This window comes from Schistocerca gregaria, chromosome 7 (genome assembly GCF_023897955.1).
Source record: "Schistocerca gregaria isolate iqSchGreg1 chromosome 7, iqSchGreg1.2, whole genome shotgun sequence".
In the NCBI taxonomy this organism is placed as follows: domain Eukaryota; kingdom Metazoa; phylum Arthropoda; class Insecta; order Orthoptera; family Acrididae; genus Schistocerca; species Schistocerca gregaria.
This window is the reverse complement of record NC_064926.1, coordinates 22,435,493-22,459,480: the sequence shown is the minus strand read 5'-3', so window position 1 is coordinate 22,459,480 and position 23,988 is coordinate 22,435,493. Positions and strand designations below refer to the sequence as shown.

General features: G+C 39.3%; 1 protein-coding gene across 1 annotated transcript in view; it reads left to right on the top strand.

Moving 5' to 3' along the window:
• LOC126281741 (uncharacterized) overlaps positions 1 to 23,988 on the top strand; it is a 500,256-nt gene that overhangs the window by 473,411 nt on the left and 2,857 nt on the right. The window contains exon 9 of the mRNA XM_049980928.1: positions 22,545 to 22,637. Coding sequence (XP_049836885.1) covers positions 22,545 to 22,637 — 93 coding nt within the window. The remainder of the gene's footprint in view (positions 1 to 22,544; positions 22,638 to 23,988) is intronic.

The window sequence follows — 23,988 nt, the reverse complement described above, 5'->3', positions numbered from 1 at the left end:
ATGTGCGGGGGGAGTGACAGAAGGGGGTTTGCCCCCAACTGCTAAGGGGGCAACAGAGGAAGGCTTGCCCCCAGACACAAGGGGGGCAGACAGAGATGGACGGCCCCGAGGGCCAACTGAAGGCGGCACAGAGGAGGCGACAACTGCCGCCCGCGAGGGCGACGATAACGTAGCTGCAGCATAAGAAGTTTGAAGAGGGACAGGATGCAACCTTTCAAATTTCAGTTTTGCCTCGCGATAAGTAAGCCGGTCCAGGGTCTTAAATTCCATAATCTTCCGCTCCTTATGAAGAACGGGGCAGTCCGGCGAGCATGGAGAGTGGTGTTCCCCACACTTGACACAGACAGGCGGAGGCGCACATGGAGAATCGGGATGGGAGGGGCGTCCGCAATCTCGACATGTGGCACTGGATGGGCAACGGGAGGACATATGCCCAAACTTCCAGCACTGGAAGCACCGCATCGGGGGAGGGACGTATGGCTTGACGTCACAACGGTAAACCATTACCTTGACCTTCTCAGGCAATACAGCACCCTCGAAGGCCAAGATAAAGGCACCGGTGGCCACCCTGTTGGTCTTGGGTCCTCTGTGCACACGACGGACAAAATGCACACCACGTCGTTCCAAGTCAGCTCTCAGCTCGTCATCGGACTGTAACAAGAGGTCGCGATGGTAAATAATCCCCTGGACCATATTTAAGCTACTGTGGGGAGTGACGGTAACAGGGACATCTCCCAGCTTATCACACAAGAGCAACGCCCGTGACTGGGCTGGGGAGGCCGTCTTGAGGAGGATGGACCCATTCCTCATTTTAGACAAACCCGCCACTTCCCCAAACTTATCCTCCAGGTGTTCCACAAAAAACATAGGCTTTGTCGAAAGAAAGGAGTCACCATCACTTCTGCTGCAGACAAGGTATTGTGGTACATAAGGCTCCTGCTTGGCAAAAGATCTGCGTCCCTCCCATGGCGCAGCCAACGAGGGGAACGACTGAGGATCATATTGTGCAGCATCGAATTCAATTTTACCTCGCTTAGAGACGCTGGTGGCAGTGCGGCCACCAGCTTGCTGAGATTTATTGCGCTTCATTGCGCCACATCCGCCCAGATGCCACCTACTCCGAACGAGGGCTCTCCCCAAGGGCGCCACCCAGCCAAAGCAACGGGTACCTGGCCGATATCCCATTGCCCGGAGTCCCCGTGCCCCAGACAAGATGGGCACATACTCCTTGGCATGCATGGGGAGGAAACAGCTCTGGCATCTGTAGTGCGATCCCTGCGTGGTCAGGGGGCTACCACCAAGAGGGTACATGACGACCCCACCACAACGGACTGGCTACCGTGCTGGATTTTAGGTGTTGAAAGGGTCCACAATTGCCGTGGGCGCTAAGAAGGGGATTGCGCACAAGACGAGGAGGCAACCCAGAAGACATGGGGTGTAAATCCCTCCACACGACAATAGATAGCATGCAATATGGAGGTGCACGATGGACCAATAGAAAAACACCACGTAAGGCGTCCTTCCCCAAATGGCACGCACTAACAACGGAAATTTTGAAAATGGCAGGTCAAACCCAAGTGGGGACCATCACATAAGGCCGAAACTTTGAAGACTCCTTTTAGTCGCCTCTTACGACAGGCAGGAATACCGCGGGCCTATTCGTACCCCCGAGGTACATTGAGTCACATAAAGGGGATAGAAGAGAAGATGTTGAGGCTGTGGAGGTATCTTGGCCCTACATCCAGGTCATGAAGATGTCATCAATAAATCTGAACCAGACAACAGGTTTGGGGTTTTGGGAGGCTAAGAGGGTATCGTATGGATGGCCCATAAAAATGGTGGCGTAGGAGGCTTCCGTGGCTGTGCCTCAGATTTGTTTGAGTACCTTCCCCTCAAAGGGGAAGTAGTACTTTGTCAGGATATAGTTGGTAAGGTGTATGAGAAGAGAGGACATTGTGAAAGATGGTATTTATAGTGGCAAGGCTTTGGGCATTAGGGACGTTAGTTTATAGGGAGTATAAATCCAAAAAGTAAAGGGGTGGGGATAGAGGAGAGTTAGTGATGGAGAAGTGGTTAGTACCTTTGACGCGCGATACTAGGTTATGGTCAATTGGCTGGAGGTGTTGATCAAGAAGAGCAGAGATTCTTTCAATAGGAACACAATAAGCACCTATTATGGAGTGTCAAGGATTGTTGGATCTGTGGATTATTGGGAGCATATAGAAGGTTGGTATGTGGGGTGTCATTGGGTTGGGGAGGGACATGGACTCAGGGTAAAGGTTCCGGGATAGGTCTAAGGATTTCAGTATGAATTGGAGGTTATGGTGGACTTCTGTGGTGAGATCACTACGGCAGAGCTTCTAGATGGAGGAGTCAGACAGTTGGCGAAAGTCCTCTGTCAGGTAGTCACTATGAATCATCATGGATCGTTAGCTCAAGATCGGTTTTGAGGTTGTGAATTTTGCCCTTTCCTCTGTTGAGTGCATAGTGTTCTTAGGAAGGGATCTGGAGAAGGATAGTGAGGCCAAGTTGGAGTTAGGGAATTCCTAGATGTTGATCAGGAATGGTTAAGTGGGAAGGGGCACAGACAGATGGTGGTGTGAACTGGAAGATACAAGCTTTAATGTTAGGATTAGGTTGGTTTTAGTTGAAGTGATTGGTAGCCAAGAAGTGTTTCCACTTTGTGACTCAGAAGAAGGAGAGTAGGTCTTTGACAAGTCCAGTATGGTTAAACATGGGAGTGGGGCTGAATGTGGGGGCTCTTGATAGGACTGAAACTTTGTGGGATTGAGGTTTTTGTCAAAAATATTACTAACTGTGTTTTGTGTTTGTTCAGGTTCTGGATTCTGTGGAATGCTGGGAGAGAGTTTTGGGGGATGTGGCAAGTTTAAAAGGTCAACTTGGCGGGGCCTGGGTGCTGTGACGGGTAGATGGGGGGTTTACTGCATGAAGGTTACGTGTTGAGGAGTAGTGATACTCCAAGGCGGAAGTGGACGATTTATGGAGGTTGTGTCTAGAATGCTCTTCCAGGTGTTAGAGATTTGATCTACGTAGTTAGGGCTGCACAATAACAGTATCTTGCAGAGGGAGCAGAGGTGGTGCTGGGATGCCTATGGCATAGCAATGTATTTCTACAGACCAGGTTTGTGAGGGATATGGACTGGTCGAATCTGAAAAGGTGAAGGTTGTTGTGACAGGAGGGGTTTGATCCAGAGAAAGGCATTTTTTTTTTTCTTTTTTTTTTTTTTTTTTTTTTTTTTTTTCAGCTAGGCCATTGAGGGCGGGGGGGAGTTTGACTGCATAGGCAGCACTTCAAGAACATGATGTGGGAGTGGGTTTTAGCTAGGTAAATTCGTATCTGCTGAAGTGATGACTATAAGTAGGACAATAGTTACAAACTGAGGCATGCAGATACATGTCTGAGGCTATAACGTCTAAAGTGGCAGCATTAGTCTGATGATTCATGACATTCATCATGTGACACCCAATGTCTGTGAAGATAATACAATACTTAAAAGCTGGCTGTGCTTTTGAATAAGTCTACCAACCTGGTCATACATGTACATATAGTAGAGGATCTTGCAGTGAGTATTGAGATCATGAACCAGTAGTCAGAAATGAATATCTCAGGCAATATGAGGTCTTGAATGAGCAATATGTGTTAGACACATGTTTGTAATGCAACGGCACCTAAGGGTTTCTGCTGTGTAGTTGCTCTCCCCAAACAACATCCCATACAAGCAAACCGGTTGCATCTGTACCTACAGTTACTCGTACTTTAAGTACTTGGGCTATGCATCGCTCTGTTTAAAAAGAATAGTAGTTTGATGTTGTTATAGGGTCAAGCTGTGCACATCTGCTTTCATTCCCCACAGCTAATTCGGTGCATATAACAACCTGTAGCTGTGATCCAGCAATCAGATAGTCTACTCACTAGCTAGAATTGCAAACTAATGAAATACACGCAAATACAAAATACATGATAAATGAATAATTTAATAATAAAGACTCTATTCTAACATCTGTAATTGACGGAGAATTATGTTGAATAATCTTTATTCAAGAAAGGACATCTCAAATAAACAGAAAGTGGTCCAATGATATTCAGCTAAAATACATACAGAAAATTTTCTCACCAAATGCAATAAAGTTACATTGAGAGCATTACGAGCATGGTAGCAAATTCCCCAAACTAAACAGTCATTGATCATACACGAAAACTATGTCCATTTTGTAATCACAATACACTAAAGATTCACCAGCTAAAAACAGTTTGGAGTTCAACATGATGATTAACAAACTACTACATGCAACAAAAAGCATAGTAACTCGTAGTGTCTATTCTCAGTTCTGTAAATAGTTAAAGAGTCCTACTCTGGAGCATATTCGAGCCTTTCAAAATATATGTCCCTTCAGAAGTTTTAAATATGGCTGTGGCCACTCACTTCCCAGAATCGATCACCTTCAGAGTTGAGTATGACTGGTTACCACAGGCAGGTCTGCCTCCTGCCAAAACTCGTGTAAAAGAGTCCAGAATCACGTCCTTGAGCACTTCACTTGGAAAGTCCCAATCCTTTCTTCACTCCAGCAATGTTCCGCCACTATCCAACTCTCATTGGCTGAAGGCTGTCCCACCAAAAATACATCATCCTCATGTTCTACATACATGATTTGACTCATCTTGACCACTTTGTTTACTTTCAGATCATTTATGAATATAGGTAATAGTTGGTTTATAAACAAACAAACTAGTATTCTTGCACAAGTCCACTCATGTTAAATGACTACAGATTATTGCTAAATATTATGTAAACCATTATTTATGCCTTCTTGACAGCGGCATCTTTTGGTTCTCTTTTCAACTGTGGTGTCTGCTAACACACGTGACTGGCATTTCTTAAATTAGCACAGTTTTTAATAGCACTTGCAACCAACATTTAAATAAAGTTACTGGCACAGTAGTTAACTGTTCATTAAATAAAAACACTAGTATAACAAAGGATGAGGTATTCATGCTGCTTTTACTTGCTGAGTAAATGTGGACAATACATTTGCATGCTGAAAAAGATGTAAAAGACATCATAAATCAACAAATAAAATAGATACAGATTTGTAGCTTTCAGGGGTGATAGCTACAGTGCAATGCCATCATCTGACATAACATCTGTTGTAGTTGCATGAAGTGATTAAAAGTTGTTAATTCAAAGGCTCATTGCGAAAATGTTAATTCGCTGTCAGATATTACCTTCTGTAGTTTTAAAGATATTGACATATAATGTGTAATTGGATGCACTTCATTTTTCTGAGACCACAAATGTATTCAGATTTCCATTAATATTTGATTGCTGAATCTCAAAGAGCTGTAGCTTGGCCATCTTTATGATTATCTGACACTCCACCATTTTCTGGAGCATATTCTGCACAAAGGCAATGCGAGCATTATACGTCCCCACTCTGGGATTTACCCATTTCCAGCAACAAACTCATTGTCTCTTACATCACTGGGCAGAATCACTCAACAACCTGAGCTGGCTACAGCTCTTCCCGAGCCCACTAGTATTCAGCTGTGCATCTAAGTCACTTTACCTCATAGCAATTCTAGGTGGCCGATTAGTTCATTTAGATATGTGCCAACATTAAACTGGTTGTTTATAGCAAATAATTGCCTGCCACATCAACAGTGGTGAAACCACCTTTGAAAACAATACACAGTCTTTTGTGTTTATTGATTGTGTAGTAAAACACTGTTTCCAGTTCATGACTGGTTGTTGAAGAAAGAGCAAATTGCATTTAATGTATGTCACAGGCTGCAGTACCATGAAAGCTAAAGATTAAGGAAAAGTCTAACCATTAGAAGACATTTATAATCACGAGTAGAATTTACAACAAATTAGAGAGATGATGAAGGTCCTTGGCAAAGAATTGTTCGCACAGTATAATCTGAGGTTGTGTGGGAAAAGGTTAATGAATAAGCATCTGGAGCGGGAAGGAGCGACTGGTCCCGGCACAAACCCGCCCAGCGGAACTGTGTCGAGGTCCGGTGAGCAGGCCAGTCTGTGGATGGTTTTTAGGCAGTTCCCCTTACTCCACCTCAGTTACACTCTTTTGGCGATTGCTGCGCAAACAAGTTCTCCGCGTATGCGTACACCACCATTACCCTACCACGCAAGCAAAGGGGTTACATTCGTCTGGTGTGAGACGTTCCCTGGGGGGGGGGGGGGGGGGGTCCACTTGGGAGGGGAGGGGGGGGGGAGGGGCAAACCGCACAACCACCCTTGTTTCGGTCGGGGGCGGCAGAGGGGTGAAGTGGACTGTAGCAGTCGTCGTGGGGTTGTGGACCACTGCGGCTGCGGCGGGGACAGAGCCTCTCCGTCATTTCTAGATCCCTGGTTAACATACAACACACAATGAATAAGCACCTGTCATCTTGGCAGCAAAATTCACATTTCAAATAACTCAGTGTGTAGAGTACCGTTGGAGCAGCAGTTACACGCCAATTATAAACACAGTGTACGAGCACTAGACTAAAATGAGTTTGAACTCGTGATAATTGCCATGACATTCACAGAATTCTCATAATATATTGTGTTATAATGCATGCTTACAGACTGGAAGCCATTACTTTAAACAGTTGTCTATAAATTTATGTTATTATTTAAGTTGTTAATGTCACCAAACAACTAAATTTTTATTTATAATACAACCTCTGCAACTTGAAGCCCTCAGTTTTGAGTAGTCTACTATCTTTATAATTTTGACACTAACAGACTTAATCAGAGAAGACAGGAGGGTGAAAAAAGATTGAGTGTTCACTTTGGATGGTAAATCTGATAATGCATTGCATGTTAGATTATAACAAAGTTTCACGTGTGCCATGCACCCAAAGTCCAGGAATACGGCTGGCATTAAAATGTCTCAGTCGCTACCATGGGGAAGAACAAAATAACCTAGCCCAGTTTTTCATCATTCGTGATTTGTTGTGAACCCACAGTTACTAACCGACATGTAGTATATAACATCTTGTGCTGGAAGGAGAATAATTTAATTTCAATCTAATTTATTCACTCACTGGAAAAGTGATGATAGTAGTTTTTTTGAGTTATGACGGCACACTGTTTTCCAGCTTCAGGAACAAATTATAAATGCATAATTGTCCTCTACAAACTTCATGAATATTTAGTGCTAACCCATGAAAGACCTCGTCAACAAAAATGAAATACCAGCAACAACTGAGAAGTGATGAAAATACTTCTCATTAAAGATAAGGATGAATATATTAAAAACAAAGATTCCAAGACTTACCAAGCGGGAAAGCGCCGGCAGACAGGCACATGAACAAAACACACAAACACACACACAGAATTACGAGCTTTCGCAACTGGCAGTTGCTTCGTCAGGAAAGAGGGAAGGAGAGGGAAAAATGAAAGGATGTGGGTTTTAAGGGAGAGGGTAAGGAGTCATTCCAATCCCGGGAGCGGAAAGACTTCCCTTAGGGGAAAAAAAGGACAGGTGTACACTCGCACACACACACACACACACACACACACACACACACACACACACACACACACACACACACATATCCATCCGCACATACACAGACACAAGCAGACATGGCGAAAGCTCGTAATTCTGTGTGTGTGTTTGTGTGTTTTGTTCATGTGCCTGTCTGCCGGCGCTTTCCCACTTGGTAAGTCTTGGAATCTTTGTTTTTAATATATTTTTCCCATGTGGAAGTTTCTTTCTATTTTATTTACATCATCATTAATTTAAAGATAAGGATGGATAGACAGGCACAAGACAGAAGTAAAGCTGAGACAAAATGGAGGGGGTAGGAGACAGGGGAAACATAATCTGCAAAATGTACAAGAGATAAAAAAATAAATCGAAAATGATTGCCTTCTCGGTGGTGGGAGAAAGGATGGAAAAACCAAAACGAGAAAAACTATCATAGAAGCAACCACATTATGATCAAGCAGTTGTGTTGCACAGCATGTACTCATATATAATATCCTGCATTGTAGAAAACACTCTGCCATGGCGATCTTGAACAATATGGACTGAATATTTCCATTCATCCACATTGGAAGATTAGCTATGTTGTCGCCTCAAGTATGGCTTCACCTCTTATGCAGTAGAAATTGCAAGATAATATTTAAGTTAGTCATTTTACTGACAGGAAATGTCAAAAGGAATAAAATAGAACAGACATACAAAATAGGCCCACTTCACCAAATATTAGGCACCCGTCCTTAAGAGTGTACCATGGTCACCTTGGAGCACTGTAGGTGGTGCAGAACAGGCACCAGGTTGTCAAATGACACTCCATCACAGATGTATATCACAATAGTGAAGCAGTGTGTATGCACCAGTCAGTTGTAGGGAATCACCAGAATAGCACAGATTGACATGGAAACATGAAATAAAGGAGATATCATGTTTGGATGTGGCTACGACCACCAGCAATGAAGGTGCTCCATTAGGCTGTGTATCTACGAGGGCTGTCCAAAGTGTCTACACAGAATAGTGCACCACTCCCAGCCATGTAACAAGAGTGTGTGTAAAAAGATCCTACCTGATATGGACAGGAGACAAGTGTCACATCCTATCAGTGACAAACAATTTCACTCCAAACAGACATTGCTGCTGTCAGAGAATGCAGGTCCTTTCCACCTAGTTTCCAAGGGAACATTGTGAGGGAACTGCATGCAATGGGCATTTTGAGTCAGGTACCTCACTAAACACCATTGCTCACAGCAGCACATTAAGTTGCACGATTTTGCTGACCCAGGCAACACATTAGCTGTTTGGTGACATGTAGTGTGGTCTGACAAGTTGCAATTTTGATTCCTTTCAACTTTGTAAGATATCAAGTCCACTGTTGGCCCAATGCACTATTTAACCCACAGTGTATGGAGAGTGCAGTTCAGGCTGGTTGTGGTTCTGTGATACTTGGGGACATTTTTTGCACCTTGAACATGAACCAGGATGTTTATTTCAACCCTATCACTGACCATGTATTGTCCCTTCGCTACATGATCCTGATGAGTATGCTGTTGACACTTGCATCTTCCAAGATGAAAACAGGCTGCATGAATACATTCTGGTTTGACACTCTGGCACCTTATTAAATCTCAAATGACCCACTAAATCACCCGATCTTAATTCCACATAAAATGTGGGACTATTTGGACCAGCGAGTGAAACTTGGCAAACAATATCCTCACAATTTGGTAGCTCTGGAGGATATCATTCTCAATGAATGGCTTGAGCTAGATATGGCACCTGAAGAACATATTGACTCATTTTCCTTGCTGAACAGAGACCATTATCAAAGCTAGAGGTGGTGTCACAATGAATTAATGTGATGTCTCCTGGGGATGACTAATTTTTTGTTTGGTGTGCTTATCTGATGGTTTTCAGATGAGTTAAATTAGTCTGTTTCATCAGAATATTAGGATATTGCAAAGCAAGGGTGATAAATTACTTGTATGTTTAGGGATGATCTGCCTCTCTCTACAACATACGACTGCAGGTTATCAAGACAAAAATAAGCAGTTACAGGCTGTAATAATAAAATAATAGAAATAATCACGTAGCCATATCTACAAGGTGTATCACGGAAATTATGAATGTTAAAATAAAAATGGGGAATTCAACTCGAGACCATTATCTCTCTAAGATTAAAATAAAATTTCTCCCATCGAAAACAAAAAAGGTGACCAAGAAAGTGATCAGGTACAACACCACCACAGCTAATATAACAAAAGAAAAAAATAAAGAAGGTGATTGGCATGAACTCCAGATGCAAATAACTGAAGCAGCAGAGAAAAATTTAGGATTGGCCAAGAATGAAAAGAAGACATGGTGGAATGAAGTGTGTGGAGAAGCACTAATAGAAAGAGCTCAAAAATGGAGAAAAATTGACAGGTTCGAAAGAAAGAGGAAGACATTAAACAATTCAAACAACAAAGAAAAGAAACATAAAAAATAATCCAGAAAATCAAAAGAAATGTTGAAAATTCTCAGCTTATTGAAAGAGAAGAAAATTTCACCAAAATTAATACTAGAAATTTTTACCAAACTTTTAAACACATACTTCAAGGATATCAGGCACCAACTATTTGTTTCAAAGATGAAAAAGGCCAAATGGATTAAATAACAAAAAAAAAATTGTGAAATTCTAGAATTTTTTTTTTTTTGAAAAGGTGTTAAACTGTCCAGTTCCAACAGATAAATTAGAATTTCCAGTGACACCTCAAAATCTGGATGAAGATCTTCCCATCAACAGAGTTAGAAATTCACGAAGCCATCGGAGCACTCAAAAACAATAAATCAAGTGGTGAAGACTCCATTGCAGCAGAATTATTGAAGCGGTCAGAACCAAAAACCATAAAGGGTCTACAGCAGCTTTTTGAGAACATTTGAAAAACTGAAAAGATTCCAGTTGAATGGAAAACAGCATTAATCCACATGATACATAAAAAGGGAGACAAACAAAATGTCAATAATTACAGAGGAATGCCACTTCTGCCAGTGGCATACAAAATATTATCAAAAATTCTCCTGAACAGAGTGGTAGATACTTTAGACAAACAACTGAGAGAACATGAGGGTGGTTATCGAAAGGGAAGATCCTGTGCAGAACAAATTTTTAACTGAAAGTCAATATTTTGCCAGCAAACCAATAACAGTGTCATTTATTGATTTCAAGAAAGCATTTGATTGTATAGACAGAGAAACATAGAGAATTTGGTGTTAAATCAAAATTAGCAAATATAATTCATGAAACATTAACACGTACAATATCTAAAGTCAAATTTATGAGAGAAGTATCTCAGCCATTTGAAATAAAAACTGGTGTTAGAAAAGGTGATGGTTTATCACCTTTACTGTTTAATTGTGTTCTAGAAAAAATTGTAAGGATCTGGAATTTGGAGCTAAAAAATCATAAAATTGAACCAATACTCTGGGAAGGAAAACAAATAGAATTAAGGTAAACTGCTTGGCTTTTGTGCAATACTTTCAGAAAACCTGACAGAAGCAGTTATTCAGATAAACCTGGAAAAAATAGCAAACAGAACTGGTCTCAAAATTTCAGCCGAGCAAACAAAATTCATGACAAATATAAAAAATGCACCAAAATTCATAGAAACACAATAGAGCAAGTAAATAAATTTAAATGTCTTGGAGATACTATACAACAGAATGGACTAGAAATATCTGCAATAGATGTAATAAATTAACAAAATGGAAAGAGCATATCGTTTGACCAAAAATATTTACGCCAAGAAATGTATATCTAGAAAAACAAAACTAAAACATTACACCACAGTGGTATGACCAAAATGTTTATATGGTTCTGAATGCCGAATGATGAACTATAAGATTGACAGACTAGAGGTACTTGAAAGAAGGATTCTTAGAAAAATAATGGGTGCAATAAAAACTGCAGATGGATGGAAAATAAGGAGTAATGAAGAGATCTACAAAAATATAGAGAAAATATCTAAAGTAATGGCCAAACGAAGGTTAACCTTATTCGGACACCTTTACCGAATGGATGGAAATAGACTAACAAAACAAATAATCCTACATTTCTGGTAGAAGAAATCGACAAGACTAACAAAACAAATACTCCAAAGATTCCAAGACTTACCAAGCGGGAAAGCACCGGCAGACAGGCACAATGAACAAAACACACAAACACACACACAGAATTACTAGCTTTCGCAACCGATGGTTGCTTCTTCAGGAAAGAGGGAAGGAGAGGGAAACACGAAAGGATGTGGGTTATAAGGGAGTCATTCCAATCCCGGGAGCGGAAAGACTTCCCTTAGGGGGAAAAAAGGACAGGTGTACACTCGCACACACACACATATCCATCCGCACATACACTCTGTGTTTTGTTCATTGTGCCTGTCTGCCGGCACTTTCCCGCTTGGTAAGTCTTGGAATCTTTGTTTTTAATATATTTTTCCCATGTGGAAGTTTCTTTCTATTTTATTTAAAACAAATACTCCTACATTTCAGGAAGAAGAAATTGACAATAGCACGGATTACAGAAGTAAGGAACGATCTAGAAAGAAACATCATCAAAGAATCAGAAATAACAGAAAGAAACTGTTTTAAAAATAAAATACTAAATTTGGGAGGCTTTCAAAGCAGAAGAAATAAAAAATTGGAAACAATGTGATCAGAATCAAGGAAGAGACTTCATGGGGACAAAATGAGGGAATACTGGAAAAATAGGAAAACAACAACAAAGGAATGATAGGAAATGAAGTTGTTAATGTGATCCTAGTTGGTCAATATGATTGTTGTTGTTGTCTTCAGTCCTGAGACTGGTTTGATGCAGCTCTCCATGCTACTCTATCCTGTGCAAGCTTCTTCGTCTCCCAGTACCTACTGCAACCTACATCCTTCTGAATCTGCTTAGTGTATTCATCTCTTGGTCTCCCTCTATGATTTTTATCCTCCACGCTGCCCTCCAATGCTAAATTTGTGATCCCTTGATGCCTCAGAACATGTCCTACTAACCGATCCGTTCTTCTAGTCCAGTTGTGCCACAAACTTCTCTTCTCCCCAATCCTATTCAATACCTCCTCATTAGTTATGTGATCTATCCACCTTATCTTCAGCATTCTTCTGTAGCACCACATTTCGAAAGCTTCTATTCTCTTCTTGTCCAAACTAGTTATCGTCCATGTTTCACTTCCATACATGGCTACACTCCAAACAAATACTTTCAGAAACAACTTCCTGATACATAAATCTATATTCGATGTTAACAAATTTCTCTTCTTCAGAAATGCTTTCCTGGCCATTGCCAGTCTACATTTTATATCCTCTCTACTTCGACCATTGTCAGTTATTTTACTTCCTAAATAGCAAAACTCCTTTACTACTTTAAGTGTCTCATTTCCTAATCTAATTCCATCAGCATCACCCGACTTAATTCGACTACATTCCAATATCCTCGTTTTGCTTTTGTTGATGTTCATCTTATATCCTCCTTTCAAGACACTGTCCATTCCGTTCAACTGCTCTTCCAAGTCCTTTGCTGTCTCTGACTGAATTACAATGTCATCGGCGAACCTCAAAGTTTTTACTTCTTCTCCATGAATTTTAATAGCTGCTCCAAATTTTTCTTTTGTTTCCTTTACTGCTTGCTCAATATACAGATTGAATAACATCGGGGAGAGGCTACAACCCTGTCTCACTCCTTTCCCAACCACTGCTTCCCTTTCATGCCCCTCGACTCTAATAACTGCCATCTGGTTTCTGTACAAATTGTAAATAGCCTTTCGCTCCCTGTATTTTACCCCTGCCACTTTCAGAATTTGAAAGAGAGTATTCCAGTCAACATTTTCAAAAGCTTTCTCTAAGTCTACAAATGCTAGAAACGTAGGTTTGCCTTTTCTTAATCTTTCTTCTAAGATAATTCGTAAGGTCAGTATTGCCTCACGTGTTCCAACATTTCTACGGAATCCAAACTGATCCTCCCCGAGATCCGCATCTACCAGTTTTTCCATTCGTCTGTAAAGAATTCGCGTTAGTATTTTGCAGCTGTGACTTATTAAACTGATAGTTTGGTAATTTTCACATCTGTCAGCACCTGCTTTCTTTGGGATTGAAATTATTATATTCTTCTTGAAGTCTGAGGGTATTTCGCCTGTCTCATACATCTTGCTTACCAGCTGGTAGAGTTTTGTCATGACTGGCTCTCCCAAGGCCATCAGTAGTTCTAATGGAATGTTGTCTACTCCGGGCGCCTTGTTTCGACTCAGGTCTTTCAGTGCTCTGTCAAACTCTTCACGCAGTATCTTATCTCCCATTTTGTCTTCATCTACATCCTCTTCCATTTACATAATATTGTCCTCAAGTACATCGCCCTTGTATAAACCTTCTATATACTCCTTCCACCTTTCTGCCTTCCCTTCTTTGCTTAGAACTGGGTTGCCATTGGAGCTCTTGATATTCATACACATCTCCAAAGGTCTCTTTAATTTTCCCGTTGGCAGTATCTATCTTGCCCCTAGTGAGATAAGCTTCTACATCCTTACATTTGTCCTCTAGCCATCCCTGCTTAGCGATTTTGCACTTACTGACGATCTTATTTTTGAGACGTTTGTATTCCTTTTTGCCTCCTTCATTTACTGCATTTTTATATTTTCTCCTTTCATCAATTTAATTCAATATTTATTCTGTTACCCAAGGATTTCTACTAGCCCTCGTCTTTTTACCTACTTTATCCTCTGCTGCCTTCACTACTTCATCCCTCAGAGCTACCCATTCTTCTTCTACTGTGTTTCTTTCCCCCATTCCTGTCAATTGCTCCCTTATTCTCTCCTTGAAACTCTGTACAACCTCTGGTTCTTTCAGCTTATCCAGATCCCATGTCCTTAAATTCCCACCTTTTTGCAGTTTCTTCAGTTTTAACCTACAGGTCATAACCAATAGATTGCGGTCAGAGTCCGCATCTGCCCCTGGAAATGTCCTACCATTTAAAACCTGATTCCTAAATCTCTGTCTTACCATTATATAATCTATCTGATACCTTTTAGTATCTCCAGGATTCTTCCATGTATACAACCTTCTTTTATGATTCTTGAACTAAGTGTTAGCTATGATTAAGTTATGCTCTGTGCAAAATTCTACCAGACGGCTTCCTCTTTTATTTCTTAGCCCCAATCCATAATCACCTACTATGTTTCCTTCTCTCCCTTTTCCTACTGACGAATTCCAGTCACCCATGACTATTAAAATTTCGTCTCCCTTCACTACCTGAATAATTTCTTTTATCTCATCATACATTTAATCAATTTCTTCATCATCTGCAGAGCTAGTTGGCATATAAACTTGTACTACTGTAGTAGGCATGGGCTTTGTGTCTATCTTGGCCACAATAATGCGTTCACTATGCTGTTTGTAGTAGCTTACCCGCACTCCTATTTTTTTATTCATTATTAAACCTACTCCTGCATTACCCCTATTTGATTTTGTATTTATAACCCTGTATTCACCTGACCAAAAGTCTTGTTCCTCCTGCCACCAAACTTCACTAATTCCCACTATATCTAACTTTAACCTATCCATTTCCCTTTTTAAATTTTCTAACCTACCTGCCCGATTAAGGGATCTGACATTCCACGCTCCGATCCGTAGAATGCCAGTTTTCTTTCTCCTGATAACGACGTCCTCCTGAGTAGTCCCCGCCCGGAGATCCGAATGGGGGACTATTTTAACCCCGGAACATTTTACCCAAGAGGATGCCATCATCATTTAATCATACAGTAAAGCTGCATGTCCTCGGGAAAAATTAGAGCTGTAGTTTCCCCTTGCTTTCAGCCGTTCGCAGTACCAGCACAGGAAGGCCATTTTGGTTAATGTTGCAAGGCCAGATCAGTCAATCATCCAGACTGTTGCCCCTGCAACTACTGAAAAGGCTGCTGCCCCTCTTCAGGAACCACATGTTTGTCTGGCCTCTCAACAGATTGCACCTACGGTACGGCCATCTGTATCGCTGCGGCACGCAAGCCTCCCCACCAACGGCAAGGTCCATGGTTCATGGCATAATAATAATAATAATAATAATAATAATAATAATAATAATAATAAAAGACCCCTTGGAGGCCTGGGAAAAGAATAGGCCTCCAGTATGTTCTGCCAGTCGTAAAAGGTGACGAAAAGAACAAACCACTAATAGGGATAACCCCCCTTTTAGTGTGATTAGTTGGTTCAGGACAGAACTAATGAAGCCTCGGACAAGCGCTGTCACGGTCGGGGACGACGCTTGAACCCTATGCCCGTCCACATTGGTAACTACACTGCTAGCCACACGGAAAATGATTTAAATCCAAATAGGGGTGTTTTGCAGGATATGCTTCCTGCAAACACTCTAGAAAGAAAGCAAAGACAGGTGATACGGTCAGATGAAGTTAACCGACACCTCATGTTCTGTTATTACCGAGCAACAAACTTAGGAACCAACACAAATGGATACAGATCACAAATATACACATTTATTACCAGATACCCAGAATTAAAAATTTTTAACAGAAAAACGACTAGCTGATCAGATCCGTGTAATAATAAAAAATAACAGGATACCCCAGTCAGAATTAAAAAAAATCAAACAACAAGTACAACAAATACTGGAACAAAATAATGTGCAATCAGAAGAAGAAGAAGAAAATAGAGTAATGGACTCAAACATTCCAGAGCAAACAAACCAAGAACAACACACAGCAATTAATCAATCAGAGGAAAACGAAATCTTAAGACAGCCACCAGAACAAGCACAAATAGAACACGAAGTGACACACACGTTAGATATAGAAGAAAAATTTCATCTGACAGATATAGAAAACAAAGACACAAATACAGACATTAGGCCATTATTGCATAGACCACCAAATAACCCACGAGTCGAAACAACAATAACAACTATCAACACAATCATACACAACAAAATAAATGAAAATAGATGGAAGAGTTACAACTACTGATTTATATAGGAGCACTCACTACACTAAATATACACACTAGGCAGAGATCAGAACCAACCAACACACAGAAGAAATCTACAAAACCAGCATGGCAACACAGGCTACAATCAGAATAGAAAACTGACTAAAGACATCAGACAGCTAACACAATTTATAAGAAATGAAATATCAGACAAAAAATGAAAAAGGTTAGGTAAAATCTCACAACAAGAAGCGATAGAGCAATTAGATGAAAAGAAGCAGAAATTACAAACATTGGCCAAACGACTTAGAAGATACAAAAAAAGTCAAAATAGAAGGAAACAAAACCAAACATTCAACACAAACCAAAAGAGATTTTACCAGACAATAAATAACACACACATTAAAATAGACAATCCACCAAACATAACAGACATGGAACACTTCTGGAGCAACATATGGTCAAACCCAGTACAACATAACAGACATGTACGGTGGATACAAGCAGAAACAGACACATACAGGATGATACCACAAATGCCTGAAGTGTTAATTTTGCAACATGAAGTCACAATTGGAAAGCCCCTGGAAAAGATAAAATAGCAAATTTCTGGCTAAAGAAGTTCACCTCAACACATTCACTGATACACTTACACATGGAATAACTTATCTGAAACCTAAAGATCAAGCAGACACAGCAAACCCAGCAAAATATTGCCCCATAACATGCCTACCAACAATATACAAAATATTTACTGCACTCATTACACAGAAATTAATGACGCATACAACACAGAACAAAATTATAAATGAAGAACAAAAAGGCTGTTGTAAAGATGCACGAGGATTTAAAGAGCAACTGATAATAGATGCAGAGGTGACATATCAAGCTAAAACTAAACAAAGGTCGCTACACTATGCATACATTGATTACCACAAAGCTTTTGATAGTGTACCCCACTCATGGTTACTACAAATATTGGAAATATACAAAGTAGATCCTAAATTGATACAGTTCCTAAACATAGTAATGAAAAATTGGAAAACTACACTTAATATCCAAACAAATTCAAATAATATCACATCACAGCCAATACAGATTAAGCGTGGAATATACCAAGGAGACTCATTAAGTCCTTTCTGGTTCTGCCTTGCTCTGAACCCACTATCCAACATGCTAAACAATACAAATTATGAATACAATATTACTGGAACATACCAACACAAAATCACACATTTGCTATACATGGATGATCTAAAACTACTGGCAGCAACAAATCAACAACTCAGCCAATTACTTAAGATAACAGAAGTATTCAGCAATGATATAAATATGGCTTTTGGAACAGACAAATGTAAGAAAAATAGCATAGTCAAGGAAAAACACACTAAACAAGAAGATTACTTTTTGGATAGCCATAGTGACTGCATAGAAGCGATGGAAAAAACAGATGCTTATAAATATCTATGATATAGACAAAAAATAGGAATAGATAATGCAAATATTAAAGAACTAAAAGAAAAATATAGACAAAGACTATCAAAAATACTGAAAACAGAATTGACAGCAAGAAACAAGAAAAAAGATATAAATACTTATGCTATACCAATATTGACCTACTCATTTGGAGTAGTGAAATGGAGTAACACAGACCTAGAAGCACTCAATACACTTACACTATCACAATGCCACGAATATAGAATACATCACATACATTCAGCAGCAGAAAGATTTACATTAAGCAGAAAGGAAGGAGGAAGGGGATTTATCGACATAGAAAACCTACAGTCTTTCCCTTTCCTTCCCTCTTTCCTAATGAAGCAACCGTGGGCTGCGAAAGCTCGAATTTTGTGTGTATGTTTGTGTGTCTATAAACATGCCAGCGCTTTCGTTTGGTAAGTCACATCATCTTTGTTTTTAGATATATTTTTCCCACGTGGAATGTTTCCCTCTATTATATTCTACATTATGGATAGATAGACAACTTAAGAAAATTCTTTACAGACCGAGCAGAAACTAGCAAAATACACAAAGCAATCACTCATGTAAATACATCGGCTACACCATTGCAATTTCATAACCACTTCTACAACCCTTTAGATCACATAACATCAACAGATACGAAGAAAGTAAATTGGAAAAAGAAAACACTACATGGCAAGCACCCATATCATCTAACACAGCCACTCATCGATCAAGACGCAACCAACACATGGATAAGAAAAGGCAATATATACAGTGAGACGGAAGGATTCATGATTGCAATACAGGATCAAACAATAAACACCAGATATTACAGCAAGCATATTATTAAAGATCCCAATACCACAACAGATAAATGCAGACTATGCAAACAACAAATAGAAACAGTAGATCACATCACAAGCGGATGTACAATACTAGCAAATACGGAATACACCAGAAGACATGAAAACGCAACAAAAATAATACATCAACAACTTGCCATACAACATAAACTAATAAAACAACATGTTCCCACATACAAGTATGCACCACAAAATGTACTGGAGAATGATGAATACAAATTATACTGGAACAGAACCATTATAACAGATATAACAACACCACATAACAAACCTGACATCATACTCACCAATAAAAAGAAGAAATTAACACAACTAATCGAAATATCCATACCCAATACAACAAATATACAGAAGAAAACAGGTGAAAAAATTGAAAAATATGTCCAACTGGCTGAGGAAGTCAAGGACATGTGACTTAAAAATTATCTTCTGCAATAATTAAACCTGAAGTTCTGGACAAGTACCATTTGACATCAACGCAACAAAAATAATACATCAACAACTTGCCATACAACATAAACTAATAAAACAACATGTTCCCACATACAAGTATGCACCACAAAATGTACTGGAGAATGATGAATACAAATTATACTGGAACAGAACCATTATAACAGATAAAACAACACCACATAACAAACCTGACATCATACTCACCAATAAAAAGAAGAAATTAACACAACTAATCGAAATATCCATACCCAATACAACAAATATACAGAAGAAAACAGGAGAAAAAATTGAAAAATACGTCCAACTGGCTGAGGAAGTCAAGGACATGTGACATCAGGATAAAGTTGACGTTATACCAATTATACTATCAACTACAGGAGTCATACCACACAATATCCACCAGTACATCAACACAATACAGCTACATCCAAACGTATATATACAACTACAGAAATCTGTAATTATTGATACATGTTCAATTACCCGAAAGTTCCTAAATGCAATGTAACATATACCGTACAGTTAAAAGGAAGTCACGCTTGATCAAGATCCGCGTCACTTTCCATTTTTAACCAGAAATAATGTCTGAGAAAGGAAAGAAATAATAATAATATTGGTGACATCTAACTTTACTTTTTTTATGAACTACTAGAATCGATAGAATTCTGGAATACAGAAAATGTTGCTGGACAGAAACTTTGAAAAATACAGACACTACTTTTCTTTTGCAATGTGATGCCCCTCATTTACATGAATAGACACTGTATTGTTAATCCTGGTAAATTATATGAAATTATTAATCAAATTAATCAGTGAGTTGATTACTTAATGCTGTGTGGCATACTGTACAGAAAACTTAAGATAACAAAAGTATGTAATTGAGGTCAAATGGTACTTGTCCAGAACTTCAGGTTTAATTATTGCAGAAGGTAATTTTTAAGTATTTTAAAATATGTTGCAGGAGGGTTGGAATGCCTAACTTTTGTTTTTACTTATTGGCCCACAAAGTTTATACATCTCAAACTGCAATGCTAACTTCAGCTTACTTTAACTTCCAATTAACAGTGCCCTTATGAAACTTGATTACACAAATGTAATAAGAACACTTGAAAAAATAAACTGAATAATAAATTTAAGTGACCTTAAGACTAAATAGGATTCTGAGACCTTTTTTTAGGTAAGTACTATGTGTGAACAGACTAATAATACTGGAAATGAGTTATTTTTGGGAGTAGAAAACCATACCAGATGTGAAGCTCCACCAGCTTTGTCATATGGTGAGTTCACGGCTATATGTGGGATGCTGCACATTCTGAAATTTCTGTTTGTGGCTCATGTTAACAGTTGTGGATACTGTGCACACAGCAAGGTGTAGGATGCCTTTAGACAGAAGTCTTTTGTGCTTTGTGAAAACGACTTCCTCTATGTAAAGATGATACTACTTCTTGGCCTAATACAACTGACACCTCCATTCTGCCTTATGCTTTCCCATGACGATTCACTCAAATTTTACTACTTGTGGTAAGATGCGCCAGGTAGTTCTATTTTTAAGCATTATATTGTGCCAAAATAGATGTAGACATCTGCACATACATCATCTTGTGATAATCACAGGGCAGGCTAAGGAACGAGTTGGCACACCAACTGTGGTAGCTGAAAACCTTAACAATTACGTAGGTGAATTCAGTGCTCGTGTTCAGTTCCCTGTCAAAAGGCAAAACTAAGGAAATAAACTAATTCCCATAGAGCATGATCCTAGATTTAATCAGAAACAGAGTGCACAGATGCTAATAGAGCAATTAGCCAGTGATTGTTGTACTTTGCTTTTTAAGCAGATGCGTCCACTTGTAACAATTTCTGCCACATCTTGCACCACAGGAAGCCAATCTAATGAAGTTTCCCAGTCCATCAAGCAAAGGAGACCAATAATATCAGTGGTTTCAAAATTGTGACTAAATGTCGTGTTCTGCAGAGGAGCTGTGATGAAATATAATGTTGTCCAGACAACACTGTGGGTCCAGAGCAAGGACAGTGAAACTGTGGCTGAAATGTCTGTTTTATGCAGTGTCAGCTATTTTACAATATGACAAGGCATCATACCCAGAAAAATGTGAGGGCTAGCTGAAAAGTAATGTCTTAAACTGTTTTATTCTGATCTCAATACTAGTTGAAGTATTACATGACATGCATATCACTCATTCAACTTTTCTGCTTCACTAATGCAAGTTGCAACCCTCTGTTGCTAAGCAATAGTCACTGAAGTTATTTGTTCATGAGCCAGTACTGACAAGGTAGTGTGACATCTCAGGCCACATATGTGCTTCTTGTATTAATTGGTAATCTACATATATTAGTACATTACGAGTCCCCACTGACTGGGTATAGTGAGGGCACAGCAAGTTGGCTGCCAGAACACAAGAACTGATCATTAAGTGAGCACCATGCTGAACAGTTCTTGTGGAATGCTCTGTTTCGGATTGCTGCAATCCTCAGCAACCCCAAAATTGTGATCATGTAATTCCCTGATGAACTGTCACTGTGTAAGCAGATGATTAACTGATGAGTAACAATAACTCTTCTCATATTAAAATTCACTACACAATATAACAATGCCAGACCACACGCGAAAATTGTGACCCTTGCAGCAATCCGAAACCTTTTGTTCACTGCCATCAATCACCCTCCATAAAGACCTTTTTTTTTTGAGAACTTTACTTTGATAGGATGAAGCATGCAGGGGTGATGTTGTGGCTCTGTCCACAAAGTCGAATATTCTACAGTGCTGGTACCAACAAACTAGTCTCTCGTTGAGAGAAATGTGTTTGTCGCAAAGGTGACTATGTTGAGAGACAAATATGTAGATGTAATAAAGATGTAGAATATTAATAAAGCTTTATTTAATAAGCAGTTATTCAGAGTACTACTTTTTATACACCATCGTATTTACGTTAGCTGACTCTGGTTGCAAAATTGTACATGACTGTATTGCTGTTATATTGTTCTGACTGACTTATTGTGCACTCAAAGTCATCTGTTGGCTGATGTTGATGCCTTCCCAAAGGTCATATCCTTCCTTCACAAGCATGCAAGGCTTTGGCTCTTCACTTAGAGCAATACTGCAAATTTGTTATTACATTCTGAAACAGTCTTGTGTGAAATGGTAGTACACACCCAAGAATGAAAATGAATTAAAGTAAGTAGCTTTTAAATACTTGCTCAACATCATTATAAGTTGTGCGAAGGATTTGTAGAGCACATAATCTACTGACAATGGTGGGCTTATTTTTACAGCTGCTGAAAGGCCGGCATATGATGGTGCGTGTGGGAGGAGGCTGGGACACATTGGACCACTTTCTACTGCGCCACGACCCCTGCCAGGTGAAGGTAGTCAGCCGTGACTCTCCTTACCTGCACATCACAGCCAAATACCGGAGCAACAGCCACGCATCTCGCTAACAGGCACTCGGTCATTCACATACACAGCTTGTGCACCCCAGCGATCCCAGCGTGCCACGTGAGACTTGTCACAGAGACACACTGTCACCATAAGCAATGGTCGATGGTCTTCTGGCTGCTTACTAATGAGCTGACTGTATTTCTACAGCTGAGTATTGATGAGATACTTGCTATTGGAAGTGTAAAGGAAAGCTAACTACCAAATTATTACAGACAAAAGCTGTAATTTAACCCTAATCTGTAGTTTGGATGCAGTCTACAAAACTGTGAGGATTCAATAATTCTTTATGCCTATACTACCAATAGATTGATTACAGAGAAAATGTCCAAACAACAGGGAACCATATAAGAAAAAAATCCATAAACCTAAAATAAAGGTTCACTAAGCATATCTGAAAATGTGTTCCTCAGATATGATTTGAGTAATTATTATTTACCTATAAAAACTGGTATAAGTTTCAAACAGAATTAACAGTTAAGTAAAACAGCTGGACTACAAAATTTACTGTGCTTTAATGGTATAATTCAGTCATTCCAGTTGCAGTGAAAAGGCAGGCCATCTGCAGCATATAAGTCTTGAATTACTATATCTGCAATGGCAATGGACAAATTGACACTGTCATAACATTAATTTGTTATTAATTAGAAAAATGTTGTTACCTAATATGGGCAACTTCCATAGCCTAATCAGATAATTTTGAGATTCAAGTAGTCACCGCAGCTGCAGAGCATTTGCAGAAATTAATAACTGAATTGGAGCAGGTGTTTAAAGATGGTTTTTGAAATAATTATTGCCATTTTCCTCATATTGAGAGAGTATTAAATTTATAGCTGAATAATATTTATGGTTATGAAACCACATCTGCCATACTTCAGCATACAAATACAATTAATTATTACATTTGACATATAAATTCAAAAGAACAAAGTATGTGTCTTACACAGGTGCATCACAATTAGTGGCTAAATATATCTGCATTTCTTAGCTATTTTCCCCTCTGTTGCACTCCACATAATTTCTATTTTTCACAGGAAATTGTAAAAAAACTGCATCTGGTATCCAACTGCACACTGCAGAATAGTTCATAGCTTTCACTAATTACAGTGATGTACACTAAAAAAACTAAAATACAATAAGCAGTAATTAACAGGTATTTTGAAAACTATTTCACCACTGATCACAAGAAATTGCATGTTTTTGCACACCCAGTTGCATGTCAGTCTTCAGAAAAGGCAAGTATTTCCACTGTAATGGTATGTTGCCAATAGAAAAGTAAAA